General features: G+C 32.3%; 1 protein-coding gene across 5 annotated transcripts in view; it reads right to left on the bottom strand.

Moving 5' to 3' along the window:
- Positions 1-20181, bottom strand: part of PPP1R12A (protein phosphatase 1 regulatory subunit 12A) — a 129325-nt gene that overhangs the window by 12247 nt on the left and 96897 nt on the right. For 4 of the 5 annotated variants that reach the window (XM_072973334.1, XM_072973336.1, XM_015247969.3 and 1 more), the window contains 7 exons: positions 14482-14572; positions 13199-13399; positions 12787-12955; positions 10532-10653; positions 7459-7524; positions 2276-2292; positions 941-1076 (listed from right to left, as the gene is read on the bottom strand). In XM_072973334.1, coding sequence (XP_072829435.1) covers positions 941-1076; positions 2276-2292; positions 7459-7524; positions 10532-10653; positions 12787-12955; positions 13199-13399; positions 14482-14572 — 802 coding nt within the window. The remainder of the gene's footprint in view (positions 1-940; positions 1077-2275; positions 2293-7458; positions 7525-10531; positions 10654-12786; positions 12956-13198; positions 13400-14481; positions 14573-20181) is intronic. The other variant, XM_072973335.1, reaches the window with a different exon arrangement.

The raw sequence follows: 20181 nt of genomic DNA, 5'->3' as shown, positions 1-20181 counted from the left end.
ACTATATGATAATGTCTGTTTGCCTACTACCTGGAAGATGCTCATAAAAGCAGGGACAGTACCTCCATCTCTATTGCCCATGAGTAGAAGTCCACTACTTAGCACAGTTCAGTGTTCAGCTCCTAACTGAATGAATAAGTGAATCTTATTCCTAATGTAAACTGATGCTCTACCTTCCTTCTCTTGTAGATTTGGCTTGTAAGAAACTGGACAATTCAAACAGATGCCAGACATCTGGGGACATGTACAAATACCACAGGCTTTGTCATCCAACAAACTTTGTTAGGTTTATTTGAAGCTTATGCTATGAAGAATTAAAATCATCAGAATCCTAGATTGTTGAATTTCTAGGACTTATTTCTTAATTAGTTCAATGCTTCATCCTTAATAGCACCTGAACTATCACAAGTCAGTTACCTGGGACAAGCTCCTGGGAAAAGCCATATTTGGCTGTTTCTTGTTAACAAATAGATCAGGAAAAGAGACACACACACACACACACACACACACACACACACACACACACACACACACACACACACACACACACACACACACACACACACACACACACACACACACACACACACACACACACACACACACACACACACACACACACACACACACACACACACACACACACACACACACTATCCCCCTACCCCAAATCTACTCATTGTTCCCTCTTTCAGCCCAATCACAGTATCACAGTACTGGCCTACACTTAAATGTGAAGTAAAGTCCTGGCCCCATTCCTTTAGAAAACAAACAAACAGCTATCTATATTCTATTTACCATTAATTGACCAAAACTGAAAATTAAAGTAAGTTATTTCAAGAAACTGATTTAATTACGAGTTTCCAAGAGTAACATCCAAACATAAATATCTCAACAAAAAGATTATTTTAAATTAAGCATAACTAAATAACCCAAATACCTTTTTAAAGTCAGTTGAATCATCCTTCTCTAGCCTGCTACCGTAAGGTTTTCTTTCTTCTAAGTAACTGTAAGATACAGACCGACCCAGTGAGGAATCATACCGATCACTAGCTGATGTGGAACTGGTTTCATATCTTCAAAAGATGAGTTTAGAGTCAAAATCCTTATTACAGGCTTTCACCACTTATGTTAACATACGTCTTAGCATCTATTACTGATACTCCAAAATAGTAGGCAACATTCTCCTTCATCTGCTATCTAATCAACTTTCATGATACATAATAAATAATTGGGAAGTTATTTTTAATACTAATTTCAATTATTTGAGAAAGGGATTCAAAATTTCTGTATCTGAAAGTAAAAACTGGTTTTACATCATGATAAATTATTTCAACTATTTTAAACTGTGTATTTTTTTCACACTTCTGAAATCAGAACAAGGCTTACAGTTAATGGTGTATTTTAGTTTAACTGATACCATTTTTCCTTTTTTAAAGTGGCATACAATATAATTATATTTTAAAATCAAGTAACATTTTAGATGATGAACTACAGTCTATCCAAATTGACAGTACTATGCCAATTTAAGAAAGGACTTCAGCATTTGTGAATTTTGGTATCTGTGGGGGAGGAGAATTCCTGGAACCAATCCCTCGGGGACACCAAGGGACAACAGTAATAAGTTTGTCTTAAACAAGAAGAACATAACGCATTTGAAGATGAGGATCCTCTTATTATCGGGTTCTAAATTTGGATTACCTTTTCTGATAAATGCTACTGTCCCCACATTTCAATTTAATACAACATCAGTATATAAAAATTTGTTCTTGGTTTTACAAGGCTTTGTTAACAATGATGGGCAAGAGAAGAGGAATGGAAACTAGATTCAAGGGTATTGTGGAGGTTCCCTGAAAAGAACAATTTGAGCTACATGACACTTTTTACAAGTGTCTTCACTGGTTTTCTTTGATCTACAGTAAGGATAAGAGAAAAGATCCTGAATGCCTAATGAAATAAATTTCTGTTGGGTTTCATCAGCTCCTGATGTGAATAATGAGATGGTCAATGCTGAAGTAACTTAGGAAGCTTAGGAAAACTTATCACTGTTGCAGATTTGAGAAAAATCTTTCTTCTTAGTGACTTACTGTGACTACTGAACTAGAAGTAAAGTAACTGACAAAGAAAGCTAGTAACAGTAAGTCATCTAAACATCTATAGATTTTTATTACTAAAATAATTCTATCAACTTAAAAATTCATATGTATCTAGCAACATATTTTCAGAAAGAATACAAATGAGAAAAAGGTCAGTAAAAAAAAAAAGTAAAACATACCTAGAAATGGAATCCGTCTATAAAGAGAGAAAAACAAAGGCATAACTAAATTTTTATGCTTTCATTAAAGTAACATTGATTAATCAAGTAAATGTAACATAAAACTGTTTTCACACTATTAAACTAACATTTATTATATGTTTTAACTTTAATGTGGCTGATCTTGGAAAGAAGTTCTAGAATAGTCACTGTATATTTCTACATGCCTAATACTATAAAATTAATTACATTTTGCAATTTATAGTCACTTTTTGTGAATTCCTACAAATGCCACCACACATTATTTTTTTTAATTAGAAGGAAAAAAAAAAGAGAAACTAAGACATATATCCACAACTTATACCTACTTAGCAGGAGAAAGTAACGTATTTACATTAAGATACGCAAGTTAACTATGTGATATCTTTTAATGCAACTATTTTTCCCATTTTTCTATTTTTGAGGCAGTAACATGAGAGACAAACAAATGAATATTTAAAGTATTTTACATACAACAGTATATACATATTTTGTTGAAAATTTACTTTCTGGAAATCCAGCTGTATATTCTTTCAAAGTTTAGTAATTAGGTGATAATAAATTATGATTAATTTTTTAAGCAAGTATTGAAATTCCAATAATACTTCTTATCTAAATGCTGAAATGATTAATAGGATAAAATAGTCTTACTGGAATTGATTAATTTATTTTTGGTGGTCCTCTTTAGCTCTTTCTCTTTCTATTGAAACACTCTCTGAATCTATAATTTTCTATAAAGTAACTATTCAGAAACAGTTTGTTATACTCTTGAATTTAGTCCCCCTCCCCCATTATATGTAACTTTGAATGCATTGTGAAATTATTCAAATCCTTTGGGACTGTCTGAAGTCTAATTTGGACTAAAAATGTGTTAATAAAATCTATTTAAATTTCCTTTGCAAAACCAATTCTGTACTTGCTTCCTATTTTTTTGATTAATGCTTTACTTTATTGATTTATTCTTTAGTTTTATAATAAACTAATAATTTGATATTAAATCTCAATTTTCAAGATATTTAAATTCATATGCTGCTAAGAATAAATTTTTAAAGTTCTTATCACAAAAAAAATTTGTAATTATGTGTGGTGATGGATGTTAACTAGTCTTACTATACTGATCATTTCACAATATACAAACATTGAATAACTATTTTATACATGTGAAACTAACATCTTATATGTCTACTATATCTCAATGAAACAGACAAAAGATACTATTTATTCAAATTCAGGAAAATATCCATGCATGAAATAAAATGTATACGTATCAAATGAAAATATTGTTATCTCACCTCACAGTCTGCACTCTGGTTCACTGATTTAAATTTTAAGAATAAATAAGAACTCCAGGCAGTCACAGAAATCACTCAAATTCTATTTCTTTGTCTTTAAAAATCATGGTGCTATCACTGGTTATATTTTATATTTTAGAAATTATACTAAAAACACACAACAAAGAAATATACTATCTAAGCCACTTTTAAGAGTATAGTCGAGTAGTGCTGACTTGATTCACATTGTTGTGCAACAGCTCTCTCTAGCATCTTTTTTTATCTTGCAAAACTGAACTCTCCATATCCTCCGACCCTCAGCTTCTGGAAACCACAATTCTATTTTCTGTTTCCATGAATTTCAATACTTCAGGTACCCCATATAAGTGGAATCATACAGATCATATACTGTTTTTTGTGACCAGTTTTTCACTTAGCATACTGTCCTTGCTCCCTGCGTTTAAAAGTTCTTTTTCCAAAGTAAAAATACCCTTTAAAATTTTTCTGATTCAGTACCATAAGCTAATGTAAGTACCACAGTATAAAAAGTTCCTCTATAATTCCCCATCTCTCAACCCCCCTAGATAACCACTGTTAACCTTTTCTATATACATATCTACGTAAATACATAAAATATCTATCCATGCAAATTATTTTATTTAATCTCTTCTCATCTAACAGACACTTAGGGTGTTTTCAATATTTTAAGAGCCATGCTGCTATTAACACTCAGTATATTTGTCTTTGCACCCTGAAGTCATTTCACTGGGAACAAATTTCTCGAAGTAAAAAGGCTAAACTAAAAGGCATGAACTTTTTTACAAGTCTTCAGATTTGTATTGCTAAACTTATCTCCAAAGAAAATGAATCTATTATAGCCCCAAAGTCTTGTATGAAAATGCCTATTTCAATATTAAATCATGCCAAACCTGGGCATTATTAACCTTTGCAATTTCACTTTTGTATTACTTGTTATGTCTTTGGTTTATTAATGAGATTAAATACACATTTCAAGCTTACTGGCCATCCACTTAGACTTCTTCTTTTGTAACATTTATAAATTTCATGGATTCTGCCTCCATTTATTTTTTACTATGTTTTTCAAACAGTACAAATATTAATCTTTAAAATAATATGAAAGAGAGCTAAGATTATTTACTTTTGACTGAACAAATATGTGTCTCAATTTTAATGAGTGTCTCTTTTTTGCCACTGTTTAACTTTACATGTTTAAATAATCAAATCTGTTAATCTTTTCTTTATGGTTTCTTGCCTTGGTGTCTTACTTAAATTCCTGATTTATTACCAATGTGCTTTGCATGGTAAAAGTTACCATCCAGTAATTTAAAGAAAGCAAATCATAATAACCAAACCAATGGAATACTACTTAAGGAATAACGAATGGTATTATGATAAACTAATTCAAATTTTCTGTGATCAAATTTTACCTTAATTTTCTCTTAGTTTATATCCTGTAGGCAGCTTCGTATACAATTCAAAAATTTCAACAACTTTTTGGCAAATTATAATTTACTTTTCTCTGAAGCAAAAAAGTATATGCCACAAAGCCATTTTTCAATGTGGTGAACTTGGATTCTATAAACCAAATATAAGTTTTATTATCAAACACACTTTTGAGGTGATGATAATACAATTTCAGAAAAAGCAAAGAATTGTGCTGCTCATATTTTTCATAGAGAGATAAAGGCTAATGCTACAAAGTTTCATAAGAGTGCAACACACTTACTGGGTGGAAGTACTTTATTTGTCTATTGTGGAGGATTTCAGGGTGCGTTAAGTGTCTTAACCTCCATTCTCTCTTTTCCTCATGGTATACCAGTCATTAGGTTTAGGTGAGACGGTCACGCAGCCCACATTAATAGCAAAACAGCTGCAACGTCTCAGTGGGAGGCCTCGTCTGGCCTAAACTAGTTATTATAATCCCAATCCTATGAGGTAAACCATCCTGAGGATGAAGCTGACCTAGTGGATTGTGTAATATAACTGGAATACAATAAATTCTCTTTGTTTAATCCAGTTTAAGCTGGATTTTCTGTTACTTGTAACTGAAAGATGTTAGCACAAAGCAAGATCTAAACAATCCTCTATTTAAAATGAACAAACTGTTTCAATTGTTTGGAACTAGGAAAATTTTTCTTCCTGGAAACAATATTCTACTCAACCTTAATGTATCTCGTGTATAATTTTAACAGTAAAACCTAAACACAACATATATTAATATGTTCCAAAATCAACTTTGGAAGCCAGAAAAATCTCTTCCCTCCTATCCCAGCTTGGTGGGATACGGGATCTGCGTGATGATGGCAGTGAGAAGTGTCAGCTGGAGATGGTTTACTAATTCCCTTGTTCTTGTTTACCTGTCCATTGTTTTTCCTTGCAAGATGGGAGTTCATATGTACCACTGGGCAAAGAAGATGATGGACAAGTTTACAGAATATAATAAACAAAGAGACATAGGTGAATTGGGGGAGTACGGATAGGCAAAGGGTTTAAAAGTGACAAAACTTGAGCCCTGCAAATAATTTAGCCTTGGAAGTAATTAATTCCTCAATCTGTCTGGCCACGTAAAGATAAAATAAAAGTACCTATTGGGTCAAAATAGGCAAACCTGCCCTTAAGAGTAATGTCCACAGTCATCTAGCACAAGGAACCAACTTCTGGTCACTTCACATTATTGTAGGTCCTTGTGACTAAAAGTAATTTTAACAGCTTTATTTAGAACACCAAGTCAAAATGAAGATAGGACCAGAATGCCATTTCAGGTTAGACAGTGCTGAGTTTATAACATGAGGACTAACTAAAGTGGCACAGGTCCACCCCTGTGTGAATGGAGCTCTTCAAAGTATGTCAGCCTTCTGCACAGCCAAAGAGCAGAGAATAGAGGGGGGGTGGGAAACTAGTGGGAAGAAACTTTCACCATTGCTAGCCATGCAACCTTAAGTCATTCAAACTTGCCTTAGTTTCTTCATCAGTACTAAGGGAAAAAAACCTTTTTCCTGAAAACTACCGGGAAATAATTAATGTATAAATCCTTTAGAGACAGTAAATTTTTAAACAAAAGTAAAGAAAGTGAAAAAGACCTATTATCTTCCCCAGAACAAAACTTTGCCATTTACAAAACTAAAATCTGGGTCTAGTAATGTATGCATTACTTCTGGATATCCTTTACGTACTTTTCTTTGGTCAGCAGTATTATAGGTAGCCCCTGCTTATCAAAAGTTCACTTTGTACCATTTTGCTTTTACGAAAAAGTTGAAAAGTAATGATAGCATTTAGCATCTGTTTCGCAGCGAGCCATCACAGAGGCGGCACACCCTGGGCAGCAAGGGAAGCACACTGCCAAGCTCCTACACTCAGCATTTCAGCATCAGGCTGCCGTAGTTTTGAACTTGTCCTTGAGCATTGTGATTTATCTTAATTTATCTCTTGCATCCATTAGCAAAATGTATCTTAAGGTAATTCCTTCTTCACTTTACCTGGCTTACAATAGATCTCATGGGAACATTCTACTTTTGGATACCAGTGGAAACCTGTATTCTCTTTTTTCTTATTTCTTTTCAACTTCAAAGTTTACTATACATATAATAAGCCACATCCATTTAGAGTATACAATTTGATGAGTTTTGACAGCTGTGTATATCCAAAATACAACCTCTACAATGAAGACTCAGAACATTTCCAATGTCTCTAAAATACGCTTTGTGCCCCTTCCCAGTCCCTTCAGCCATGATCCCAGAAAATCACTGATGGTCTATCCCCAGCATACACGTATAGTGGGCAGTAACTGTCTTGCATCAATAAATATAAACACAAGTAAAAAGTAAACTTTAAAAAATACGAATACTTCTAAATACAAAAATTAATGTTATTTACCTGAGTTTCTTTCTTATTGGATCCCTCTTCTGTATCTGATTGTTGTTCTTGTTCATTTTCATCACTCTAAAACAGATTATCAACTTATTTTAGAAAAGTAAGGATAAATTTCAAACGGTTAATATTTAAATACGTTAGGGTTTTCTAATTTAAAATGACCCTTGAGAAAAACCTAACAGGAAATGGATCAAAAGGAAAACTGGTTTTTAAGTGGGACATTTTCTACCCTATTTGGAAGCCTCTTTTGTCCGTATGGTACAATCTAAGTATGTTAGTATATACGGTGAAGAAAGACCATCTACCTAACAATCTGATTTAGGAAACACAGTCATATTGGGAATGAGGAAGCTGGAGGCTTAGAATGAAAAAGAAGATACTCAATTTTATATTGTAATGGTACCACATACTCTTTAATAGTCAGTTTAGGTACTGTTCAGCTGCTCAGCTATAAGGAGGCAGCAAAAATAGGAAACTCATTATCTTAAGTAAGAAGAGCTATATTCTATAAGCTTGGCAAGATTTATGCCACAGTCCTATTATGTTTAGGTAGTTCATCCGTCTAGAAATTTCTTGGGAGTTTACAGCACACCAAATAGAAAATGAAGGTGTCAGCAGGCTAAAAGCCTAGACCCCAGACAACGGGAACATTCTACTAGAAGGCTCAACAAACCTCAAAGGATTCAATGAAAAGGGAAACTTGCACTCAAACGTGTCTGACTCAGGCTCAGTATAAACATACGGAAGGCTTTAAAACTAGATCATCCCATTTCAGACTGGTATAGCTATTTTCAGCAATGTGACTTAGGGTAAATTTATTTAAAAAGTTATTGAGCCATAGTTTCCTCACCCATAAAGAAGAAATAAAAACTCAACAGAATTGTCCTAAGGATTACAGGGAATCTTGGTACAAGCTGTCACGTATACCTAGCGAAAATAATACATGAAGTTACTAAGGAGAAATCAGTTCTGCTACTGCTAGTATTATTTATTAATATAAATGTATGAACGTCACATTATGAACTGACTGTGTTCATACACTGCAGTTTCATGGGAGAACACAGGAACTGGAAATTCACAAAGTAGGGAGGCTCAGAGGTCCTGAAAAGAATTAACTAAAAAAACGAAAAATAAAAAAAGGGGGAACTTATTAAATTAAAAGAGCAAAAACTTGCCTAACTACACACTACCTTTCTTTGACAGAGCCCTTGGTTCTTTTGTATCTTGTCTGATACAGGATTAAACATGTGGCTGTGAAAGGAAAGGAGACTTTGTTGATGGCTGATTAGAATACAACTGAATGCAAGTTCAACTTAAAAAGATGAGTATTGCCAGTATGGATCTCACGAAGAATCCTTATAATGCTGGTTAAGTGTTATGACTTCAGAAAGTGGACTTTTGCAGGGAGAGCTGGTCTAATAAAATTGGTAAAAAATAAGTATTACATAATAAACAGTTTTGCCTATGAAACTCTTAATACATTATATACATATGTTACTTAAAAGATGAGATCATTTTAAGTAATAAGAGTCACTATGTTAAGGTGCTAAGACTGTGAGCTTTTATTTTACTATTATTAAATGTTACTGGGCAATCAATTAAAATCAACCAGACATCATGGACTTCCTGATGGAGGAACAAAATACCCTGCCAAAAAATATCGAACCAGAATGTCATCATTTCGCTACCTGAAATTATCAATTTATAGGAAACATTAAAAAATACATGAATGTGTTAAATTACATTTCAAGGATCTATGATAACTCAGTTCATTCAAAAATAATGGTAAGAAAAACAGATGGAGGGAGTAACTTACTGATTAAAAGATACTTTAAAGAAATAACTAATCATAATGTATGATCATTATTTGGATCCTAATCAAAATAGCAAAGTATAAAATCTTAACAACAAACCATTTATGGCAATATGAGTCAATAAGACATTAAAACTGGAGTTCAATATTAAGGATTTATTGTTCATTTATTTAAAAATAAGCATGGTCATGGTATTGTGATCATTTTTTGTTTAATAATGTACTGTGGTTATTTTTACTTATTTTTTAAAAATAAAATTTTAATAATTTTTAAAAGGGAGTCTTTATCTCTTAAAAGGACATACTGAAAATTTTACAGATAAAATGATATGCATAAGAGTTTCTTCAAAATAATATGGTAGCTGGGGAAGTGGTGAGGATTTAGCTTAAACAATGGACACCTGGGGTTGGGGTCATATACTTTTTTATGTTTAAACTTTTCTGTATTAAAATTTTGTTAAAAAAGGAAAAAATAAAAAAAATTAAGAAAAAAAAGGAAAAAATAATCAACAGGTTTAAAAAAAAAATCAAATTTTGCCCTTCTGTAGCTATCCGTTGTACTGAAACAGTATAAATTTCACACTAACCCTGTTACGCTATAGCTCTTCTTTCTCCTGCGTATGAGTAGCAACATCAGGCATATAATCAAAGATCAAGAAAAAAAATCAAATTTTATAGGATTGCTATAATTTGATAAGCAAAACACTTCTTCTATCCAGCATTATTTGAGATGGAACTGTTATATATATGATAAACATATTCATGAAAATGGGATTACACATAAATCACCTTTCTTTCAGGAAACTCTAAGGAAGCAGTGTATCCATTATACAACAACCAACATACATATGCTGAGCTGCAGCCATTATTATTTTTATTCCAAAACTGGAACAGAACTCTTGCTTTCAAGTAATACCAGAAATCTAAGCAGTTGTTCATTCTTATAAAGAAGTTTCCGAGGGGGAGAGAGTACAGCTCAAGTGGTAGAGCGCATACTTAGCGTGCACAAGGTCCTGGGTTCAATCCCCAGTACCTCCTCTAAAGATAAATAAATCTAATAACCTTCCCTCTGCCAAAATAAAAATAGTACAATAATAAATCAAATATTAAAAAAAAGAAGTTTCCAGACTTCAGTAAGATGGCTGAAGATACACAGTGATGATCTAAAGGATATACTGTCTGAGGCATAGAAGAAATCATTAGTGTGTACTCTTGGAAAGATGAAGCATACTATCAAGTAGTATTATTTTAATAGGTTCTCACATCTTGTGTCCAAAATGAAACTCCTGTAGATCTTCTTTTCTCTCTTGGTCGCCGTCGTTCTCTGATTGATTTAGGTTGTGATTTATCTTCTCCTTCTTTTTCCTCTTCTTTCTTTTCTCCTTCTGTTAAGGATTACAGTAAATCACATGGTAGCAATGTATCTTCATAGCATTTTGCCAGGTACATGTAAAAACAATTCTAAGCCAACCTCTTGTGTGAAGCCTTCTCAAATTCTCTAATCAGAAATAATTTTTGCCCCATCAGTGCTCCTGTAACACTTCGTTTAACCATGTATCCGTATCCCTAATTAGATATGTTCTTGAGCATAAAGATAATAACTAATTTAAATTACTTCATTTGTCTAGTGCCTGAAATAAAAACTTTGCTCAAAAGACACACTTAATAGTATTTATTGAATAGAAAATAACTGAATCCTATGAAGAGAATGAGGCCCCAGATATTAATGTCTGATAGGGAGATAGTTACTACACCCAATGTTAACACTTTAAGAAATAAAAACAAACAGTAACGATGGAATGGCTAGTAGGCATCACACAAATTTATCAGTTTCTGCTACTACCTTTCCCAGGCCTCATTCAGTAGTAGACTAAATATACAGTATCCTTTCATTTCTATTAGTATCTAAGAGCAAACCTTTTTTTGGGAAAAAAAATGTCTTTCATTAAAAACAAATCATTGTAAACAAATGTCAGTCTTCAAATTTGTTTCCTTCCCAGGATAGTTAAAATAGCTTCCCACTTACATATTAGAAAAATACTAGGGCCTCTGAACATGCTTTTAAACAGTAAACATATATGAAACAAAGTAATGTTAAAAATGATTTTTAAAAGGCTCTTTGGGTCATTAGCAAAGTCACAGCAAAAGAAACTTCAAAATTATAGTAGTAAGAGGGTTTTTAAAGTTGTTTTTAGAATTAGTTCAGAGCAGAGATCTCTAACTCCACAATGCCTATAGTGGCCATCCAGGCTACATGAACGGGTAAAATGGGCCAGGAGGGCCCTATTCCAGGGGAATGGGGGACTGCTAACCACTTGGCTCCAGCCAATCGTTGACATGTGAGAATTCAGACCCAGTGTTGTTACAGCTTCTAACTTATCAGTAGAAGAAAGAAACCTGAAATTTTATACAAATACCCTTAATTTTAAATGTTGGCTCAAAATTTTCAAACATTACATGGGCCTCACACTTTAGGGTTTAAAGAACTGAAATATCTCAATGACCAACAAAAGAAAAGCTAGCTCGAAACTGAAAAAAAAAAAAAACTTTAATTTTCTGAAGTTTATTCATACATAATTACTGATGTTATCATAACTAATATACTATGAGATTTTGCTTTTAAAACATAAAATGTCTACTATTAGGAATAATTTCACTTAGTACCCATCTCTTATTTAAAATAGGAGTTATTCAGAGTTTAGAGCCTCTGAACTTGCTTTAAAAAAGAAGACATATATGGAACAAAGTAATGTTAAAAGTGATTTTTTAGAAAGTTTATATAAAATAATAGAAATGTTAATAGCATCAATACACCAATATACAGCTAAAAAAGGAATCTATTTCTCAAGAAATAAACATAAAAACAATTTTGTTTTGGCAAGGACACTACATATGTTAAGTGATTTAAGTTTAAAACAATTTCACAAAAATACATTTAAAATATATGACCTACATAATAGGCAAGAAGTGACTTAAAGTTCCAATAAACTGCTCCTAGAAATAGTCGCTCCATCAGTTCTAAACTGACTTTTCTGCATTGACGGATGTAAAGATTTTTGTTAAGTCTTAGTTTATAAAGAGCAGTGCCAGACCATATATTTTGTTCTTATTTTCTACTTTTCTTATTCTCAGCCATCATACTTTTTTTTTTTTTAAATTGATGTTTAGTCGGTTTACAATGTTCCATCAATTTCTGGTGTACAGCATAATGTTTCAGGCATACATATACATATATGCATTCGTTTTCATATTCTCTTTCATTATAAGTTACTATAAGATACTGAATACAGTTCCCTGTGCTATACAGAAGAAACGTGTTGTTTGTCTATTTTATATATAGTAGTTATTAGTATCTGCAAATCTTAAACTGCCAATTCATCATATTCTTTCTGTTAAGGTAGAATGAGTTCCAGTTTAGGATGTTGTTTCTTTTTTGTTAAACTATTAATTAGGGAAAATCAACTCAAAAATTATTTGAAGGAAACAAAGTAAGTGTTTTTAAAATTTGGTCTTCTTACCTCTTTCATTTTCTTTTGTTAATCCTCTGGAGTAAGCAGAAGTAATACCTACAAGACTATTTGGCCTGTTTAGTTGACTTGAAGCATAGAGTGAACTACTCATGGTAGAAAGTGAAGAGGAAGGAGTGGTTGAACTTGAAGTTGATGCTGGTCTGTAGCGTTGATAAGTCTGTGAAACATTAAAATTAATACCCATTTGAAATATTATATACAGATATAACATACATAACACTTAAATTCATTTCAAAGGAAAAGTAATGTTTCTAATCATATCAAAATAATTCAAATTTCCAGTTAAAATCCTTTTGATTATTTTGCATATGGTTTGTTAGTATATAAATCTGTTGCATTTTGAGAATCACAAGAACTATCCATACCATTCGACCTAGCCATACCATTGGTATACTACTACCTCATCATATGTTCTGGAGTATTTTTGCTTATATTCATCTTCTCTAGATGTTTCTGACTCCTTCTTTTCTTCTTGCTTCTCTCTATCCTGTTTTTCTTTCTCCTCTTTTTCTTTTTCTTCATTTTCTTGTTCTCTGGTTCGGGTGGAACGACTTCTTCCTATTGTTTTTTCAGCTTCCTGAAGATCAGTCAATGTTACCCCCTACACATACAGAAAGATAAATTTAATTATGAGAGACACATCAAGGCTCATTTCAAAGGAATATTTTATAAGTAAATAAATTAAATGTATTAAGTCAAATATGCATGTTTGGAATTGGTTTGCATAGTGAAAACAATTTTTACTTTGTTAAGTCGCATTCATTCTATGAAGAATCATCATGAGCAAGCATAATAAGAGACACTGGGAAAGAAATAAAATGTGTATTAAAAACTGCCACTATATTCAAGAAATTAACAAAATAGCATAGGAGCTGACAAAAATACCATATAAACATTCCCAAGAACTTCTGAGAAAGAAGGAAAAGCCAATATATGCATTATTTACAATGTTAAATTTGTATGTATTTATGTTTTTATGTATTTATATGCACACAGAGACAATTTCAGTAAAGAAGTGATTTTGGAAGGTTAAGTCTTGAAAAGGACCAGTTGGACTTCAAGAAGTAAAGGCACAAAGGCAAAATAATATGTTAAGCTCCTAGCACGTACATAGTTTAATGTGAAATATAAGTAATGGTAAGGATAAAACAGTTAAATCTGGACTTTGGAGCTCCTCAACTGTAGGAAACAGAAGATACAAAGGGATATAAGAGATACAATTAGAATAGCAAGGAGGAGGCAAGAAGGTAACTAGCCTAAGCGACATTTTTCTCATACTTGCACATTAGCTTTTTGATATACCTAATATAATAGATCTATTCCTCGCCCCTTTCCAATAGTCATAGAATTCTTTAATAATTATTAGACATCACATATGACTCATTTTAATCCTTATCAAATCACATTAGGAATAAAAAAATACTCAAAGAGATACAAAGGTATATACTAATCAGATGAAATGTAGTATTAACAGTATAACCATACACAAAAGGCTATGGATGAAATGCAATATTAACAGTATAACCATACACAAAAGGCTATGGTAGGATTACTAAAGCAAACTTCATCTTTTAAGATTTACTCATATTATATACTGACATCAATATTTTCACAGAGAAGTGAAAAAGGGAAAGGTAATTTATTTTGGAATTTTACATAATATTATATACACATTAAATATACCTGTGTTGATCTTCTAGACTGTCTTGCTTGTCTAGATCTTGCTTTTCTTTGGGATTCAGATTCTTCGTCTCTAACAGGAGTGAGGTATGATCTACAGCAATAAATAAAAATTGTTAGCTGGAGTATGATACCTGTGAATGTAATTACATATGAACATGTGTAAATGAAATACGTAAGTTTAGCATTTTAATGGATTTTAAGAAAGAGTCTTAAGAAAATGGTTACACCCACTCTGAAATTCAATGCAATCTAATAGTTTTTTAGATTGGAATTAATCACACTAACATATTTTTCAAGTTCTTCCTAACCAGAGTTTCTTTTTTTTTAAACTATGTAACATCATTCCTCTTAGCTCCTTTCCTGATTTTCTAAAATACCATCCTAGCTGGTATGCGACGTTATCATTAAACTCTAGACTGTCAATGTCTTTTCATGGTATAATGGTTAGGACTGAATGCAACATTCAGGATATGGGATGACTAGTGAGGAAGCAGAACTCCTGCACTCTTGTCATTGTGCATTTATTAATTCATAATTTATTATGAAGTTTTTGGCAAACTTCATACTTAATAAGTTCTCTAAAAATTCAAGTGTTTTTACACATGAACTGCTTTCAAATCAGCATCTTATTCTTGGGTAATTGATTTTCTGACATAAAGAAGAAAACTTGGCATTTATCTTTACTATATTTTATTTTATAAATGTAAGTCTATGTTCCATCTTGTCACAGGGAATGCACAGTTTCAAAGGTATGCAATCTCCATCAAGGGTTAAATAGCGAATTAAAGGGTCGAACAAAGACCAGAGCCTTGCAACATAAAAACACTTCCCTCCAAAGATCATTATTATTTGGAAAGTTCAACTGTTAACACTTTATCTAGTTATATTACCATCTGGCTCACATTTCTCAGAGAATGCTCTAAGTTGAGTATCTCTATTTTCTGTTTTTTTTTTATCAAGTTAAATCCCCTACCCATATCTCCAAATACTATTTTTTTAAACACTCTCTTTTCAACTTTATAATTCTTCTCAATATGCAATTCACTCTGCTCTTTAACCTCACTAACACTACTCATGCATTCATAACAAACTTTGGAATTTATTCTTGGTTTTATGGCTTATTTTCTATTTTTTCTATGTGTCCTTTAAAGCTCTGAAGTTCAGGGAGTACAACACCTCTTCAAACACCTTAAAATTACTTAGTTTCTTCAAAATTCTTTTTAGAGAACCCTCATTGTTTTTAATAAATAAGAATGCATCTTTCCCTTTAGAATCTTTAATTTCTTGGAACTTGTCTGAAACTAGAATACATGATTCATTATTCCTAGGAATCACTTTCTTGAATAATTAACCCTAAGATGACAAAGTCATTTCTCACCCACGATCATAGTTGCTTGAATTTCATCATTTAACTCTTACTTACTGGCTAGTTAGTTCTTGAGGACTGGTCCTCCTCATGTCTACTCTACTTACAGATAATCTGTGAGCAAAGAAGGTGAAGAAATTCTCAAGAGGGTGTTTTTACTTGAATGAGACATCCAACAAACTTAAAAGATGAAAATCCCATCACTTCTATATTTTGACTTAAGTTGTGTTTATTATCATCTGGTTTGAGAAAATATCACTGTGTTCTCTATTCAGTTGAATAACTTACGGCACTATATCATAATGATATAACTTTTCTTTTTCTCTTTATCCTTATGTTTTCTATCATTTTTTACCTTTAGCTTTCTAGACTATCCTGAATGATTGTCTTTTTGCTGTCACAGTAATTACTACATTTATCTCATCAGTAAGGAACAGCTCATCAAATTAAATTAAAGCATTTCATTGAAGAGCTCTGTTTTTCCAAACTTAGTTTCTATTAAAATATTAGTACTGATTTAAGTTTATAAAATAAATTTTTAATTAAAAATTAAATTTCTAATGGTTTTGTGACTTTAATTTGTCCCCCTAAAAGTGGAAAACGAGAAAATTCACTAAATAAAACATTTTGGTCGTCACCATTTTCTTACTTGGACTTTTTCTTGCTGAAATTCTGCTAAATAAGGCTTCATTAATACCGACGCATAGATCCAAAGAGAAGAGTACAAATGGTAGGACATCTGCCCTCTTTCCTTCTACGATGCTCAAGTTATACTAAAGCTTGATACTTCCCTCTCTCCTATTGTTTTATAATTCCTATTCTGTCTATATATTGACTCTCTTGAGTCTTAAGGTTTTTATTTAGCTAGAAGATACTTCTTCAATTTTATAACAACTCTAGTGATTTTCTAGGACAAGAAAGAGGATAACCAATAAACTGTCATCAGAGAATAGGAAACATTAATTCTCAAATAAAATTTGTACTGTTTATTGTAGAAGTTCATTATATAAATTTGGAAAATGCTATATATTGTGACCTTCTCTAGGAACACAACAACATATTAAAAGGTCTGAAGGACTGAGGAAGAAATGTGTTTAATGGTGTTTAACTCAGCATTTTCCTAGATCATTTAAATTAGAAATATTTTTTCTTTTCTTTTGTGGTATACCTATTAAATGTGGAAAAGTCCTCTGTGAAATATCAGCTTGGAAAATATGGTCCAATGGCTATTTTTTTCCATCCATTCATTTAACATTTATTTATGCACTTACTGGTCCTATGCAATTCACTGCCTTTGGACTTCCACCAGATGATGAGGGAAAAAAATAATAAGAAGAAATAAGACCTAAATGTGATAGCATATCTGGTTAAACAAAAGTTTATAGCAGTCCAGATGGCTGCATGTATCACTACAGCATTTCATGAGCTGCTCTGAAAGTAACCATGGACATAAACTATTGAATTTTGATTCCCATTATGTATGGTCTAAGTTTTCATATTTAGTTTAAAACAGGGAAATTCGCATTGCCACTATACTCTTTTACCTCCATGGCAAATGGCACTAATCAACCATCACACTCTCTTCCAAGAAGCCTAGATTCTTTTTCAATAGTTTCAAGCTGTCACAAAAGTTAATACATCTATTTATCATAACTGGTTTAATTTATGCAAGTGAGGGCATAAAACTTACTAGCTGAAAGACTTGTAAAATCTGTTCATTTAGAATTTCCAAACAAGTATTTGCCCCAAACTAGCATAAAAACCTGGCCTATCAGTTTGTAATGCACAATATATTTCTTATATTTGATAGTCCCCATCTGATACTCAGTTCCTTTCTCTTCCCTTGGGGTGTCTACACAGAACAGACTGCTAAGAATAGAATGTAGAGGAGAAAAATAATTCAAATTCTTAATGTTTTTAATTCTAAAGAACTCTTCATCAAAAAGACGGTAGGATATACTAAATTCCATTGCTGCCTTAATCATTACTGTATCAAACTGTCATACTGGATCTCTTTCTTACAAAGACAAAGGGCATATAATTTTACTTATTAGTCTTAGATTGCTCACTATTTTCTGAACAACCCAAAGGTTATTTTAAAGTTAAGGGGTCTTCCCCAGTAGAAGGAATTACTCTATATATTTTTTACATCACTGACATCTATTGGCTGAAATATTCATAATATTTAGATTCTGGTAAGTCACTAAATTACATCTCTGAAAAACTGAATACCAAACCCGTTTCTCGCTCAGCCTTTTTCCTTCCAGAGGGAAAATAAATGGGCAAATGGAAGCTGCCTGAGCCAAAGGAAAATGGTAGAAGAGAGTAGTTATTCTAAACCAAGAGTTCCATGTGAATTCATATTACAAATTTGAAGTTATTAGTAAGGTACTGTTTTGCAGTTTGAAAAAACTACAGAGAATTAGAAATACTTAAACAATGAAAGAATTTGCCATCATATGCCATCTATGTAAAGCTAGCTTCTCCTCCCTACTTCCCCAGTGCCCCCTCCCTCCAATTAATCCGCTGGAAATCTTAACTGACCAAAACAGAAAATCCTTGGCTCATTCTGATCAATAAAAAATGGAAAATTAAAAGAATACTGTGGAACTTAATACTGTGCATGGTAACTTTACATAATATCTAAATATCCATATGCAAGGGTATCAATAAATGGCATAAATATATAAATACCTTATCCAGTCACAATATATTCTTAAATCATCATAAATACATTTTAGGGTCAAATTTTCAACTATATACACTTTGAAACCATTAATGAAATTTAATTAAAAGACAAACAGAAGAGGCCAAAATTGCAAACAATTATTTGACATGAAACAAAACACAAACATTATTGCAAACATCATTGAAATAAGACAAAATTTCTGTAATGTAGACCAGGAAAAATGTTAATAGACATTATGCTACTAGAATCTGCTCTGTCCTAACAATATCGCCAAATATTTAATTCTCAATCTTTAATGTCTCCCAGGATTAATTCTATAAAATTGAAACTCAACTCTTTTCAACAGTACTAACAAATAAAGAAATATGAGGTTAAGAATCATAATTTGTTCTGAAATAACTGATGATTCTGGGGAGATGGTCATTAGGCTTTAATTGTCATTGGAAAATTTTTAACAGGTATGGAATGCTAGAGGTAGAAAGGATCCTAGAAGTTACAAGTTATATAAATCAAACACCTTATTTTACAGAAGAAGAAATTCTGACCCGCAGAGAACTCTAACTTTAGGATTAAGGCAAAGCAAGGAGTAAAAACCAAGAACTCCTGGCCCTTTTCCCCTTTGATTCCCCACCTTCCAACAAAACACAAAGTCCTCAAATTCATTTTCATGAGAAAAGAATAATGGATGCCTCTGATTCTCTCATTTCTGCTGGCTGTGTAGTCTCACTGAAAATACCCTCAAATCTAAAACTGACTGAACTTAAGAGAAAAATAAAGCAAGAATAATGAAAATATATGACCTATACCGGTATTCAAATCACAAGATGTTAACTGCTTATGTTACAGACGTATCATTAAATTTCACTGTAAAAACAGATATGCACCATAAATATAGTGACAGAAACTAAAGATGCAATGACAGGAAAGACTTTTTTTAAATTAAAAAAATTTTTTTAATTTAATGTTTTGTTACTTTCCGTATATTCACCACAAATACTGCTGTAAAGAATGCTACTACTTAGTACAAGCCATGCGCTTTGCTAGGGACCAGAGACAAAAGCTGTATAAAACTGTCTATGTATGAACACTATGTACCAGAAATAAAACAAAGTTACTCTGGTTAGTATTTTAATTAAGGAAAATATCAGTTACGTAGCTAATTTTGCCAAGAATAAAATATAAAAAAAGGCTACATTTACTTTTCTAAGATGTTCTCCTTTCTCAAGAGGGAAAACCAAATTTAAAGCTAGGGATTACAGCAGATAGAATTTTGGACTGATTCTCCTATAATCTTGGGCCTAGCCTTAGCTCTCACATTTAACCATATAAAAGTGGAAAAGTCACTTAATATCTCTAGGTTTCAGTTTCCTTCTGTAAAGCAAGGATATCACAAGAGGTAATAGGTAAATTCCTTTCCACATCTATGATTCCATACCAACTGGCTGCAGCAGGAAGAGCAATGCTCATAAATACATTTAAGCACACAAAATAAATTCACAGCCCCTTAAAAATCTTCATTAATGAGTGCTTTCTATGTACCAGAATTAAAACAAAGTGAAGGTATTCAACATACTTAGAATTATTTGGTTTACACAGATGTATAAGAAGCCATTCTATAACAAGAGAATCTTAAAACAAAATTCCC

The sequence above is a fragment of the Vicugna pacos genome, chromosome 12 (genome assembly GCF_048564905.1).
Source record: "Vicugna pacos chromosome 12, VicPac4, whole genome shotgun sequence".
Taxonomy (NCBI): domain Eukaryota; kingdom Metazoa; phylum Chordata; class Mammalia; order Artiodactyla; family Camelidae; genus Vicugna; species Vicugna pacos.
The sequence above is the reverse complement of the archived record's forward strand: the minus strand, read 5'-3'. Positions and strand labels throughout refer to the sequence as shown.